This window comes from Neoarius graeffei, chromosome 1 (genome assembly GCF_027579695.1).
Source record: "Neoarius graeffei isolate fNeoGra1 chromosome 1, fNeoGra1.pri, whole genome shotgun sequence".
Classification (NCBI taxonomy): Eukaryota; Metazoa; Chordata; class Actinopteri; order Siluriformes; family Ariidae; genus Neoarius; species Neoarius graeffei.
This window is the reverse complement of record NC_083569.1, coordinates 23,781,202-23,796,202: the sequence shown is the minus strand read 5'-3', so window position 1 is coordinate 23,796,202 and position 15,001 is coordinate 23,781,202. Positions and strand designations below refer to the sequence as shown.

General features: G+C 41.2%; 1 protein-coding gene across 16 annotated transcripts in view; it reads left to right on the top strand.

The window, feature by feature from the left end:
- Nucleotides 1-15,001, top strand: part of LOC132892138 (NACHT, LRR and PYD domains-containing protein 12-like) — a 445,190-nt gene that overhangs the window by 378,312 nt on the left and 51,877 nt on the right. For 14 of the 16 annotated variants that reach the window (XM_060930602.1, XM_060930582.1, XM_060930591.1 and 11 more), the window contains 5 exons: nt 3,623-3,817; nt 4,651-4,824; nt 12,872-13,066; nt 13,534-13,707; nt 14,180-14,353. In XM_060930602.1, the coding sequence (XP_060786585.1) occupies nt 3,623-3,817; nt 4,651-4,824; nt 12,872-13,066; nt 13,534-13,707; nt 14,180-14,353 (912 nt within the window). The remainder of the gene's footprint in view (nt 1-3,622; nt 3,818-4,650; nt 4,825-12,871; nt 13,067-13,533; nt 13,708-14,179; nt 14,354-15,001) is intronic. The other 2 variants (XM_060930560.1, XM_060930556.1) reach the window with 2 other exon arrangements.

Here is a 15,001-nt window from a genome sequence, read left to right as displayed (position 1 = left end):
AGGAGGCGCGCCGCGCGCTGCTCCATCGGCCACCCCGAGGCTTCGGCGACTTGCTCAAAGAGCGTGATGAACGCCTCGGGGTCATCCTGCGGGCCCATCTTGGTGACAGTGAGGGGAGACGGGCCCGCGGCAGGAGCGCTGATGGACCCCGCCGACGCGAGGAGGTGCCGGAACGCCTGTCGATCTTCTTGTTGGGCCAACACCAGGGCCTCGAACCGCTCTTCTTGCTCCTTTCGGAGGGTGAGTAGCGCCTGGTGCTGGCTTTGCTGGGCCGTGGCAAGGGCGTGGACCAGTTCAGCAAACGGGGAGGACTCCATGGGGCTGCTGTGCTCCAGTTCCCGGGTTTCGGCACCACTGTAGAGGTCAGAGCAGGGGGGTGGAGCACAGAAGTACGGCAGGACAGAACTGAGTTCAAAAAAAACTATTTATTGTGTTCCCTTTTCAGGTTAAGCACACATACTCCCAGACACACACACACACAAGTCATCTGGTGCCAGAGAGAGCCCCCTTCCTCTGTTCTCTCTCTCCTTATATAGGGCGTGGTTGCTGGGAAGACACACAAACAGGTTAATTGATCTCAGGTGAAGTGATTCTGTCACTTACCTTCCCTGACTCCGCCCTCCTGTCACAGACTGGTGCTTGACCACGCCCCCGCTGCCACAGTCATTAACATGACTGGGTATAAAAAGAGCATCTTGGAGTGGCAGCGGCTCTCAGAAGTAAAGATGGGAAGAGGATCACCAATCCCCCTAATTTTGCGCCGACAAATAGTGGCGCAATATCAGAAAGGAGTTTGACAGTGTAAAATTGCAAAGAGTTTGAACATATCATCATCTACAGTGCATAATCTCATCAAAAGATTCAGAGAATCTGGAAGAATCTCTGTGCGTAAGGGTCAAGGCCGGAAAACCATACTGGGTGCCCGTGATCTTCGGGCCCTTAGACGGCACTGCATCACATACAGGCATGCTTCTGTATTGGAAATCACAAAATGGGCTCAGGAATATTTCCAGAGAACATTATCTGTGAACATAATTCACCGTGCCATCCGCTGTCGCCAGCTAAAACTCTATAGTTCAAAGAAGAAGCCGTATCTAAACATGATCCAGAAGCGCAGACGTCTTCTCTGGGCCAAGGCTCATTTAAAATGGACTGTGGCAAAGTGGAAAACTGTTCTGTGGTCAGACGAATCAAAATTTGAAGTTCTTTATGGAAATCAGGGACGCTGTGTCATTCGGACTAAAGAGGAGAAGGACGACCCAAGTTGTTATCAGCGCTCAGTTCAGAAGTCTGCATCTCTGATGGTATGGGGTTGCATTAGTGCGTGTAGCATGGGCAGCTTACACATCTGGAAAGACACCGTCAATGCTGAAAGGTATATCCAGGTTCTAGAGCAACATATGCTCCCATCCAGACGACGTCTCTTTCAGGGAAGACCTTGCATTTTCCAACATGACAATGCCAAACCACATACTGCATCAATTACAGCATCATGGCTACGTAGAAGAAGGGTCCGGGTACTGAACAGGCCAGCCTGCAGTCCAGATCTTTCACTCATAGAAAACATTTGGCGCATCATAAAACGGAAGATATGGCAAAAAAGACCTAAGACAGTTGAGCAACTAGAATCCTACATTAGACAAGAATGGGTTAACATTCCTATCCCTAAACTTGAGCAACTTGTCTTCTCAGTCCCCAGACGTTTACAGACTGTTGTAAAGAGAAAAGGGGATGTCTCACAGTGGTAAACACGGCCTTGTCCCAACTTTTTTGAGATGTGGTGTTGTCATGAAATTTAAAATCACCTAATTTTTCTCTTTAAATGATACATTTTCTCAGTTTAAACATTTGATATGTCATCTATGTTCTATTCTGAATAAAATATGGAATTTTGAAGCTTCCACATCATTGCATTCTGTTTTTATTTACAATTTGTACTTTGTCCCAACTTTTTTGGAATCGGGGTTGTATGTTTGACATTAATTTGTTATAAATAAATGTTTTGATATGCTTTAAAACAAAAAAAAAATGTTTGTGGTCAATATATGGTCATCGCACATTGTCCTACATACCAAACAAAGTGCCCCACTCAACCTGAATACATCAGCTTTGCTGAAGGGGGTGTCAGATTGTGTTGAAGGATGTAAAAGGCTCTTATAAATTCACTGACTAGATTAATTTCCCCTTTGATATGTTCTTAACAATCTATTTAACGAAAACATACACACATTTGAATCATTATAATGGCTTTAGATTGTTAAAACCACATTTTAAGTCTCCCACTTTACGTGAATTTACCCTATCCATTGCAACAGATTGGTGGTTGTAGCCGATAGAAAAACGTAAAGCTGTTTATATCTAATGTATTTAGTATTCACACATTTTTTGTAGGATATTAATCACCGTTTCCTCAACTTCAACAATCTCCGACGTCTGTTCACTTAATATCAGGATATTCTATTAACGTGAAGCCAACTATGAATAACAACCCCGCCGCTATCCTTTATCATAGCTACATGTATGACAAAATTTTTATTATTATTATTATTATTATTATTAAAGAAAAATCAATTGGCAGTACATTACACAGTAACAAAAAAGATCAATGTCAATGTCATTACTAGTAATTACAAATAAGCACATTAATAAAATTGTAATTGCTATTGCTATCAGGGGGTTACAGATTTACAGGCAAGTTAAAAATATATACAGAGTTCAGCGCAAGCATTGATAGTCCTATTAGCTTTCAAATTGGGGGAACACAGTATAGAATACACATATTGGCTCATTTCATTCTAAAAGGCACAGAATGATGGCTTGCTGCCCAGGAATTTACCTATGTGATATTTAGCCATTAAAATGATAAGGTTAATGATGTGTTTGTGTGTGTGTGTGTGTGTGTGTGTGTGTGTGTGCTGCTGTGTATGACAAAAAAATGCGAGCCAGCGCATTACACTGAGTGCAGCGTATCACCACTCCAAGATGGTGGCCCCGCGTCTCGTCAGCGCTTTTAGAATTTACATTGGATGCTCCGTCTACGTAATAGGATGTCTATGGTGACCCCCCTCTCGATGCGGAAAAAAGTCATGCGTCACGACACCTCCCTGAAATGAGTTTCTGCAGGTTGGGATGTCTGCAAGGAGCACCTGGCAACACACACACACAGTTAGCCAAGTAGCTCATCATGAGTATCTCCATAAAACTGCTTCAGCACTGGGCTGTGATCATTTCAGTCGCTCACTAATTAGAGAACAAATCAAATGTCTAATCTGTTCAGATAAATATGACACTGCCTCGAACTCTGCCTGCTTCATCTAAACCTGACTTTTGAAACTCTTTTCCTTTCTCCTCTTGTAAATATTTTAGATCAGACTCTTATTTCCCGATTTGGTGATCAGATTTGATGTTGCGTGTTTATCCCATGTGTCAGTGATGACGTGTGCAGCAGAAAACTCAAATCCGAACAGCTCGAACTGTGAATTACTGTTACAGCATTTCAGTGCATTGTCGACTCGGAGTTTGTACTTTTGTTATTTATGAAAATGAAATGGTGCAGTGAAAGATTTGAGGACCTGTTTGATCATTTGTGTGAGTTTATTATGTATTATTTTATTTCCTTCAGGATCAGTTGTGATACAATTAAAGGGAGAAGCGCTGAAGCTCTGGTCTCAGTGCTCAACTCCGAAACCTCCAGTCTGAGAGAACTGCATCTGACTGTGAAGACACTGGATCTGTCTGGGAATAAACTAGAAGACTCAGGAGTGAAGCGTCTCTGTGCTGTACTGGAGAATCCTCACTGTAAAGTGGAGACACTGAGGTAAGATCATCTCTCTGAGAGTCACAATAACTCACTAAAGCAGCAGTTAATAGTTGTATACAGTGTTGTTTATCAATTAAAATTTTCTGTAAAAATAAACATGCAGGCCTCACAGCAAGAAGGTTCTGGGTTCGAACGCAGTGGCTGATGAGGGCCTTTTTGTGCGGAGTTTGCATGTTCTCCCCTGTGTCTGTGTGGGTTTCCTCCGGGTGCTCCAGTTTCCCCCACAGTCCAAAGACATGCAGCTTTGGATAATTGGTGTCTCTAAATTGACCGTAGGTTTGAATGTGAGTGTGAATGGTTGTTTGTCACTGTGTGTCAGCCCTGCAATGATCTGGTGACTTGTCCAGGGTGAACCCCACCTCTCACCCATAGTCAGCTGGGATAGGCTCCAGCTTGCGTGTGACCCTGTACAGGATAAGCAGCTACAGATAATGGATGGATGGATTGATGGATGGATGTAAAACATGCAGAACAAATATATTAGTCATGAAGTAATCATTTCACCTCAGAATCACTGTTACTTTAAAGAAATAATTAAATCTATTTACAATTAAATATGTGATCATTAAAAATCCAGTCAAGCAGAGATAAATTCTACAAAACCTGACTCTTCACTTAAACCTTTAAATTATTGACTTTTTGCTGAATCATTTGCACCTCGAGTAAACTTAATGTCAGTAACAGTGGTAATGTTTGAGTCATTATTAATAATAGCTTGTGATTGGTGAAGAGAATAGAGACAGTTCAACATGAGAGACATCATCTTCACAACCACTATTACACCAAGATGAAAATCTGTTGATGAAGTGTGTGTCATTGTGTCTCTGCAGGTTGTGTGGTTGTGGTGTCTCAGATGAAGGCTGTGCTGCTCTGAGTTCAGCTCTGAGATCAAATCCCTCACACCTGAGAGAACTGGATCTGTGTAATAATAATCTGGGAGAATCAGGAGTGAAGCATCTCTGTGGTGTACTGGAGAATCCTCACTGTAAACTGGAGACACTGGGGTAAGATCATCTCTCTGAGAGTCACATGACCTGCTCCTCAGTTAGACACATTGTCTAATAGTGAGACTGAAGCAGAGGTTTTAGGTTCATCATCAGTGTCCTGAGGAGGAAGATTGTTTCTTTTCACTGCACACTGATGATTTGTCACAGAGTCTTTGGGTCAGATGGACGTATGTAAGAAGCTGCAGCACAAAACGGGACTTGATCCGACTGCAATGTGTCTGAAATCACTGTGAAATTTACTACAACACTGTAACTAATCACACAAACTGCACCTGAGACACAAACTAACTGCCCTCTTCAAAAAATTGAAGCTTTAAATTCCGTTATTTGAATAAAATGATTCCTTGAAAGAAAGGAAAAGCAAAACTATAAATTGTGTGTCGTCTGCAGAGCTGTTTGTGTTACAATATTGGACTGATCCGCAAGTCGTCATGCTAATCGAGGTGGATCAGTCATATTAAATATTAAATAAATTATCATAAATCAGGAAAGGGAAAAAAAGAATACGAAGAGAAAAGAAACTGATGATAATAATAATTTAAAGAACTTGGAAAGAAATTGTTACAGCTGGACAGGAAGAAAAAGTAATTAATTCGTCGAAAAGATAAACATAACTATAAAAGCACCATTTATCAAGGTAGAAAGAGAAAAAAATCAAAATCTGTGATTCTTTAGAGCTGCACTGATTTGAGAGATATCAGTATCATGGGCGTCGCCACCATTGAATGTGATGGGGGCGTGTCCCCTTCACATTTCATAATTCTTCGTTTGGACGCCCCCACATTTACATAAAATATTAGTTCACCCAGCGCCGTTTCTATTGCTTCGTGAAAGAATCCATTCCACTTGATCGATAAGAGAATACAAAGAGCACTGAAAATCCACTCCGGGTTTTCTGGGCGTTCCCTACAACAGCTCACCGCGCGCGAGTGAATCTCAGCGCGAGCGGAGACATTTTGGTGCAGCTGCTCGAGAGTGGAGGAGGTGACGTCAGCCCCATTGCCACCTCACAATGATTAGCTTTTGCTAAAACCTTATTCTTTTGTTATATGCCCTCAAAATTAACCCTAGGCCACGTTAAATTAATGTTCAACTAAACAATGAAATAAGCTTAGCCTAATGGGGTATTCTTGGTTGATGATGAATTGTTTGCAGTATTTGCTCCTCCCCAGACACAATGGACATAAGGACATTCTTTACAAAGAAGCGGAAAGTCAGTCAAAATTTCCCCACAGGACAGGGTTTTTTGTCCCAATGGAAATGTTAGTGCAGTTAGCTGGCTAGTCAATGTTAGGAGATGTATCAGCTAGCTTAATGTTAGCAATCATTTAATTCAAACCCAGTAGGCCTGCCTTACTGTAATGCCAAGAATGAGGTCAAGTCTGCTCTGATGATATTTATTGATTCCCTGTTTTGTCTGGTCTTTGCCAGTTTTCAGGAAAGTAAGATGGGAAATCAGTGTATGGGGAAGGAATAGTAGAAAGGAAAGCGATGGAGAGAGATGGATGTTATTCCAGGTGGATTGTGAAGGAAAGGGGGATAAAAGTTATGAAGTCGTAGAAATTGTGGTGGCACCAATGTAAGAAGGAGTTATATCTATAAATCTATTTGTTATATTAATCTGTAAATGTTACTGTAGTACCACCATTGCATGTAGGTTGACAAAATTGCACCTGTTCATTGTGTGAAGTTATTTTTTATGTGTCACCGTTGCTTGACACAGTGTGATTTTGTGTTATGAAGTTTGCATGATGCCATGTCATGCCTGTTCATTGTGCGAAATTATGAATATTCTTATTTTTAAACATACAGTTGAGTGTCACTATTGCTTGGCACAGTGGCATGTTGTGTTACATCTAAAACTAAATAAAAAAGGAAACACAAAATAAAAAGTAAAATGCACCCATAAAGTCATTGTTGGTGATAAATTGTCACATTCATCTCATTATCTTAGGCAGAGCAGTGGGTTTAAAAACAGGCTGATGAATATATGGACTGGTTGAATGAGGACTTATTGTTGAGTCTCTAAAAGAGTCATTGAATTAAGTGACTTTTGTAGGTAAAATTAGGTCTTTAACAACCTGTTAAAAATACACCAGAACGCAGGAAATGGCATCTAATTAATTAAAAATGTTCTGGGGGACGATCCCCAGACCCCCCCACCAGTGTGTCCCCCCGACATTAAAAATGCTTCTGATGCCCTTGAGTATAATTGTCATATTTAAGAAGATTATCGATCAGGGCAGTATGCAGTTTTGTTGTTTTGGAAGCTCTCTTAATAACCCTGGTAAGTCATTCCATACCCTTACTTCTGCTCTAGAAAATGCATTATGTTGCACTTCTGGTCTAGATTTTTTTTGTTAAAGTTCTTGGAAGTCGAAGCCCGAGTACTGTATGAATGGATGCTGCTGGTATCAATAAAAAGATTTAATATGTTGGTTGGGGCAACCCATTTCGAATGTCATGCGTTTGGCAGCATATGAATTCACAGTATAGGAATTTTACAGGCAAAATATCAGCATCAACAAAAAGTGGCACCGCGTGCTCATTTCTTTTTGCAAAAGACATGAAGCGCAAGGCATGTTTTTGTAGGATCAAAATCTAATTTAAGTTACATTTACTGGCAAGGTCCCGCACTGTAACAGCATAAGATATGTATGGAAAGATCAGAAACTGATAAATTTGACGTAGTGTCTTAAAAGGTACAAAGTGCCTGAGTTTAGCAGTCATTCCTACAGTTTTACTTATCTTAACAGTTATATGTTCAATATGGTATTTAAAGGTAAGATTACTCTCGATTAAGGTTCCAAGATATTTAACATAATCTTTGCACTCGAGGTTGGGAGGTTTGCCTTTTCCATTATCCATCCATCCATTATCTGTAGCCGCTTATCCTGTTCTACAGGGTCGCAGGCAAGCTGGAGCCTGTCCCAGCTGAGTATGGGCGACAGGCGGGGTACACCCTGAACAAGTCGCCAGATCATTGCAGGGCTGACACAGAGACAAACAACCATTCACACTCACATTCACACCTACGGTCAATTTAGAGCCACCAATTAACCTAACCTGCATGTCTTTGGACTGTGGGGGAAACCGGAACACCCGGAGGGAACCTGGGGACACGGGGAGAACATGCAAACTCCACAGAGGAAGGCCCCTGTCAGCCACTGGGCTCGAACTGAGAACCTTCTTGCTGTGAGGCAACAGTGCTAACCACTACACGACCTTCCCACCCCTTTTTCATTATCATATATTGATATTTTACAGATCCTGTCATCTCAAACTTTGCAGTTGTGTGTTTCAACAGTACCCTGGTGAAAAAACTCACAGGATCTTTAAGGATCCATGAGGATTGTCAAAGACCTGCCAAAGATCCTGAAAGATAAGGATCTTAGAAAGATCTTCAAAGATCTTTCTTTGCAAAATCATTTGAAAAGATCCTCAGGGATTTGACAAAGATCTTTTAAGGATCCTACAAAGATCCTCATAATGATCCCCGCAAAGATCTTTGCAAGGATCCTGCAAGATCCTCAAGGATTCAACAAGGATCTTACAAAGATCTTAGAAAATTGAAGATCCTTGATGATCTTGGCAAGAATTTGAAAGATACTTGAAAAGTTTTTGAGAATCTTTGTTGATCTTCTCAGCAGGATCCTCAAAGACCCTCACAAAGAATTTTACAGATCCTTGAAGATCTTTGAAAGATTTTCACCAGGGCATGTTTATTGAAGTACGTCAAAAAAAATTGCTTCATGTGCAGTTTTATGGGTCTTTTCCACTACCAACGTGGCTGAGTTGGGCTGAGCCGTGCGGTGCTGAGTTGGGCTGAGTCGAGCTGAGTGGGGCTGTTGGGGTTGTATTTCGACTACAACCGCGCTGAACCGTGCTGGCTGGAAGTGGGTGGACACATTGGGTGGAGTTAGCAAAAGTGGGTGGACGTCACGTGATGTCGTTAGGCGGCGCAAACAGTGACATCAGTGACCTTTTAAGCGGTAGTCTAACGACCCGGATAGTAAGCAATAAACATGGAGGACATGGAGTCGTTAGTGTTGCTGGTCTTAGTGCTGTGGCTTGTTTGTCGTCTTCTAATTCTTCTTGTTCCGGGTTTACGGTGTTTACAGATGGTGGTTATTTAAAGATCCCAGCGTGCTCGCGGGGCGTGTGTGGGCATGTGAGGACACTCCTCCTCACCAATCAGTGCACAGGGGATTGTCTCCTCACGCCCCTAGCCCTTCTGGGCTCGGTTGAGCTCACTTCAGCCCCACTGCAAAACCGTGCGAGTTTTGGGTGCTGAGTAAGGCTGAAGTGAGCTCAGTCGTGCTGCTCTGAGGTAGTCGAAACGCGAGCCGTGTTGGGCTGAAGTGAGCTGAAGTGAGCTGAAAAAGGGTAGTGGAAAAGGCCCATAAGTCTTCAAAAGTACCTTTTAAAGATTCATGATTTTCTTGTTTCCTTTTTAATGTCAAGCTGTTGTTGGATTGTTGCCACGATGCATTTACAGAATCTAATGACTCAGAAACAACCTACTGAATGCAGTGACTTGCTTGTAGAACCTGTAGAATAAAAAGCATGTAGAATATGATACAAAGCCTGTAGAAATGCTGATAGAAAACAATTGAATCGACAAAAGGTACGCATTGTTGTTTTTATTTTTTTAACACCCCCACCCTGCCAACTAATGTTTACATCCCTCACCATGCTTTCTCAGGTTGGACGGGAAATTTGTGTAACAGTGATGACGTTTGTTTGTGGTAAACAGAGCAAAAACAATACAAATCTTTCTTCATTTCAAAAATCTCAAAAATGGATTTCAGATCTGGCCCTGGATGCTCTGGTGAGGAACCATCATTTTTATCTGCTGTAGTCATCATTACCATCATCACCACCACCAAGTTCAAACTGAACAGGGGCAGGTTTCCTGATAACGTTGCCCTTTAGGGCTAAAGAGCAAGTTAAGGCTCTCTGAAGCAACGAACGTTGTCTCTGTACGTGGTTTTCCCGAACTCACCCCTAAGAAGAAGTGATAAGAGCAACATTACGAAGAGCTTCTTTGCGGTGCAAGTCCCCGATATAGGCATTAGTAGTTGCTTAGTCCAGTCGATGAGGTCACATGATGTTCGTTTTTTTACCATATATAATGTGGTAATTAATAATTGAAACTATTTTACATTTTTGGGCAATATTTTTTATTACAAGTGTGTTTTTAATTAAAGGAATTAATGTTCACACGAAAGAATGAGCAAACAATAAACTAAATAATAAAGTAAATGTGTTCCCCGTGCCGGCTTATTTCGCTATTACTCAAACATACAGTCAGGATTATTTCAACTGTTACCCACAATGCCAAGTTAGCAATGCTCTCGCATGTGTTTGCAGGGGTGGGGTTTGATCTGTCTCTACCTAAGGATGATGAATTGACCTCTTTAGAAATACTTCCTGAGGTAGAGACAGATCAAATACCCCCTCTCTCTCACACACACACACACACACACACACACACACACACACACACACACACACACACACACACACACACACACACACACACACACACACACACACACACACACAGAGAGAGAGAGAGAGAGAGACAGACAGACAGACAGACAGAGAGTTATGGGGCTTTTCCACTACCAACGTGGCTGAGTTGGGCTGAGCCGTGCGGTGCTGAGTGGAGCTGAGTGGGGCTGTTGGGGTTGCATTTCGACTACAACCGTGCTGGCTGGAAGTGGGTGGACACATTGGGTGGAGTTAGCGAAAGTGGGTGGACGTCACGTGATGTTGTTCGGGCGGCGCAAACAGTGACATCAGTGACCTTTTAAGTGGTAGTCTCACGACCCGGATAGTAAACAATAAACATGGAGGACATGGAGTCGTTAGTGTTGCTGGTCTTGGTGCTGTGGCTTGTTGTCACCGACAACGCCAACAGATACTGGCAAGAGCGTATAGATGAGGCGAGGCGCATAAGGCTTCTTTGTCATAATTCTTCTTCTTCCGGGTTTACGGTGTTTACAGATGGTGGTTAAAGATCCCAGCGTGCTCGCGGGGCGTGTGTGGGCATATGAGGACACTCCTCCTCACCAATCAGTGCACAGGGGATTGTCTCCTCATGCCCCTAGCCCCACTGGGCTCGGTTGAGCTCACTTCAGCCCCACTGCAAAACCGTGCGAGTTTTGGGTGCTGAGTAAGGCTGAAGTGATGTTCTGAGGTAGTCGAAACGCGAGCCGTGTTGAGCTGAAGTGAGCTGAAAAAGGGTCGTGGAAAAGGCCCATTAGAGGTGCAGAAATGTGTCTCATTCATGACACTAAATGAGATAATCACTCGCCTAATGGAGTTAAATCTGATTAAAATGTGCCGATATCAATGTGACATTACGATATCCGTACATCATTCCATAACATGCTGAAATATATTCAGAATGTTTTTCATATATTTATTTAATAATTAACTCGATGTACTTGCAAATTACAAGAAAAATAATTGAACACCAGCAGCAGATTCAACACCAGTTTCCCCCGTTGACTGTGAGAGTCCCTCAGAGGCGCAGCGCAGTCTGTGGATTCAGCTGTGAGTGAGACGCTCTTTGTTTTGAGCGAGTGGTCTGGGTCTCTCGTAAATTCCGAGCAAACTAAAGGACTACTTGCGCAATGATGTTGTTTAGGAAAACCACGTTAGCTTGACGGTGGATCTTAGGAGGTAATTAAAGACACTCTTGGCCGAAAGAGGCTTTCAGGAAACCCACCCCTGTTCAAAAAACTGCAGCAAGCACTTTGAACTTGATCAGAGGCGGAGTTTACTGTGATTGGTTTTCTCCTGTCACGAACACAGCGTATGGCCTCGCGTTTTAGAAAAGAAATGAAAATTCATCTGCTGATATGAAAGCTATTTTTCAGAGTAACAAGTAACAGGAACCTTCAGAAAAATGTCCTCGAGTCAAGAGTCCAATATTTGTCCTTCAAATGTAGTGGAGTAAAAGTCATAATTTTCCAAAAAAGTTAACACTCGAGTAAAGTATAGATACGAAAAACTTCCTTAAATTCGGAACTCCAGTAAATGGACTTCGTTCCTGTCCACCCCTGTTTTGGGATGTGTTGAGTTTTTTTTCTTCATATTTCTCCACATTAAATTTGTATTATTAGTGAAATGTAATGACGCAGACACTGGGCTGATAGAACCATGTGGAGTTTGCAGGAATACAGAATTATAATTAAAATCTTTACTGTTATTATGACCTGATAAAAGGTTTTATTCAAGTGGATAAACAGACTTTCACAGAGAACTCATTAGAAACACCATTCTTATTTACTTTTATTACATCATAATATCAATTTATTACATGCTAATTATTCTTTTGTTCTTCTAATATCCTGACATTTTTTATAAATTGTAACTTTTTTGTCCTTCACAGCTTTTGTTCTTTTCCCTGCTGTAGCTCTGTGATTTATTGATTTCAGGTCAGACAGGGAGAGACAACACAGAGTGTAAGGGGAAGAACATGTTCAGTCTGTAAATCACTGGCACCAGGAACAAATAAGGAGCACCTGGCAACACACACACACTCTCTCTCTCTCTCTCTCTCTCTCTCTGTGTGTTAGCCAAGTAGCTCATCATGAGTATCTCCATAAAACTCCTTCAGCACTGGGCTGTGATCATTTCAGTCGCTCACTAATTAGAGAACAAATCAAATGTCTGATCTGTTCAGATAAATATGACTCCACCTCGAACTCTGCCTGCTTCATCTAAACCTGACTTTTGAAACTCTTTTCCTTTCTCCTCTTGTAAATATTTTAGATCAGACTCTTATTTCCCGATTTGGTGATCAGATTTGATGTTGCGTGTTTATCCCATGTGTCAGTGATGACGTGTGCAGCAGAAAACTCAAATCCGAACAGCTCGAACAGTGAATTACTGTTACAGCATTTCAGTGTATTGTCGACTCGGAGTTTGTACTTTTGTTATTTATGAAAATGAAATGGTGCAGTGAAAGATTTGAGGACCTGTTTGATCATTTGTGTGAGTTTATTATGTATTATTTTATTTCCTTCAGGATCAGTTGTGATACGATCAAAGGGAGAAGCGCTGAAGCTCTGGTCTCAGTGCTCAACTCAGAAACCTCCAGTCTGAGAGAACTGCATCTGACTGTGAAGACACTGGATCTGTCTGGGAATAAACTAGAAGACTCAGGAGTGAAGCGTCTCTGTGCTGTACTGGAGAATCCTCACTGTAAACTGGAGAAACTGAAGTAAGATCATCTCTCTGAGAGTCACAATAACTCACTAAAGCAGCAGTTAATAGTTGTATACAGTGTTGTTTATCACTTAAAATTTTCTGTAAAAGTAAAACATGCAGAACAAATATATTAGTCATGAAGTGATCATTTCTCCTCAGAATCACTTTTACTTTAAAGAAATAATTAAATCTGTTTACAATTAAATATGTGATCATTAAAAATCCAGTCAAGCAGAGATAAATTCTACAAAACCTGCCTCTTCACTTAAACCTTTAAATTATTGACTTTTTGCTGAATCATTTGCACCTCGAGTAAACTTAATGTCAGTAACAGTGGTAATGTTTGAGTCATTATTAATAATAGCTTGTGATTGGTGAAGAGAATAGAGACAGTCCAACATGAGAGACATCATCTTCACAACCACTGTTACACCAAGATGAAAATCTGTTGATGAAGTGTGTGTCATTGTGTCTCTGCAGGTTGTGTGGTTGTGGTGTCTCAGATGAAGGCTGTGCTGCTCTGAGTTCAGCTCTGAGATCAAACCCCTCACACCTGAGAGAACTGGATCTGTCTAATAATAATCTGGGAGACTCAGGAGTGAAGCGTCTCTGTGCTGTACTGGAGAATCCTCACTGTAAAGTGGAGACACTGGGGTAAGATCATCTCTCTGAGAGTCACAATAACTCACTAAAGCAGCAGTTAATAGTTGTATACAGTGTTGTTTATCAATTAAATTTTTCTGTAAAAGTAAAACATGCAGAACAAATATATTTGTCATGAAGTGATAATTTCTCCTCAGAATCACATCACTTTTACTTTAAATAAATAATTAAATCTATTTACAATTAAATATGTTCGCATTAAAAATCCAGTCAAGCAGGGATAAATTCTACAAAACCTGACTCTTCACTTAAACCTTTAAATTATTGACTTTTTGCTGAATCATTTGCACCTCGAGTAAACTTAATGTCAGTAACAGTGGTAATGTTTGAGTCATTATTAATAATAGCTTGTGATTGGTGAAGAGAATAGAGACAGTCCAACATGAGAGACATCATCTTCACAACCACTGTTACACCAAGATGGAAATCTGTTGATGAAGTGTGTGTCATTGTGTCTCTGCAGGTTGTGGGGTTGTGGTGTCTCAGATGAAGGCTGTGCTGCTCTGAGTTCAGCTCTGAGATCAAACCCCTCACACCTGAGAGAACTGGATCTGACTAATAATAATCTGGGAGAATCAGGAGTGAAGCGTCTCTGTGCTGTACTGGAGAATCCTCACTGTAAACTGGAGAAACTGAGGTAAGATCATCTCTCTGAGAGTCACATGACCTGCTCCTCAGTAAGACACATTCTCTAATAGTGAGACTGAAGCAGAGGTTTTAGGTTCATCATCAATGTCCTGAGGAGGAAGATTGTTTCTTTTCACTGCACACTGATGATTTGTCACAGAGTCTTTGGGTCAGATGGACGTATGTGAGAAGCTGCAGCACAAAATGGGACTTGATCCGACTGCAGTGTGTCTTTTTTTTTTTTTTTTAGAAATTAATTAAAATGAGTAATCATCAGATGGAAAAAAATATGTTCCCAACTGATCGTCTCAGATTTGCTTCATAATTTTAGAGTCAAGTTACTGTTCCCAATAAATAGTGTGTTAAGTTCCAGGCTTGTATCTGCATTAGTTTCTGAGATATCGAGGCTTTTAACAGGCAGCGTGGCTCGAATTTTACTGTAAAAAAAAGTGCAACAGAAAAACATTACAAAGATCAATTCATTGTTATTTTTAACTTTTCTTTCTGGTGGCATGACATTTTGAGGGATTAGATTAGATAAAACTTTATTGATCCCTTTTGGGAGTGTTCCCTCAGGGAAATTAAGAATAGTGTGGAATGTAGAGTTTCAACATTATTTTTTTTTTCAACTTCATCCCAGGATCTCCCTAAATCCAGC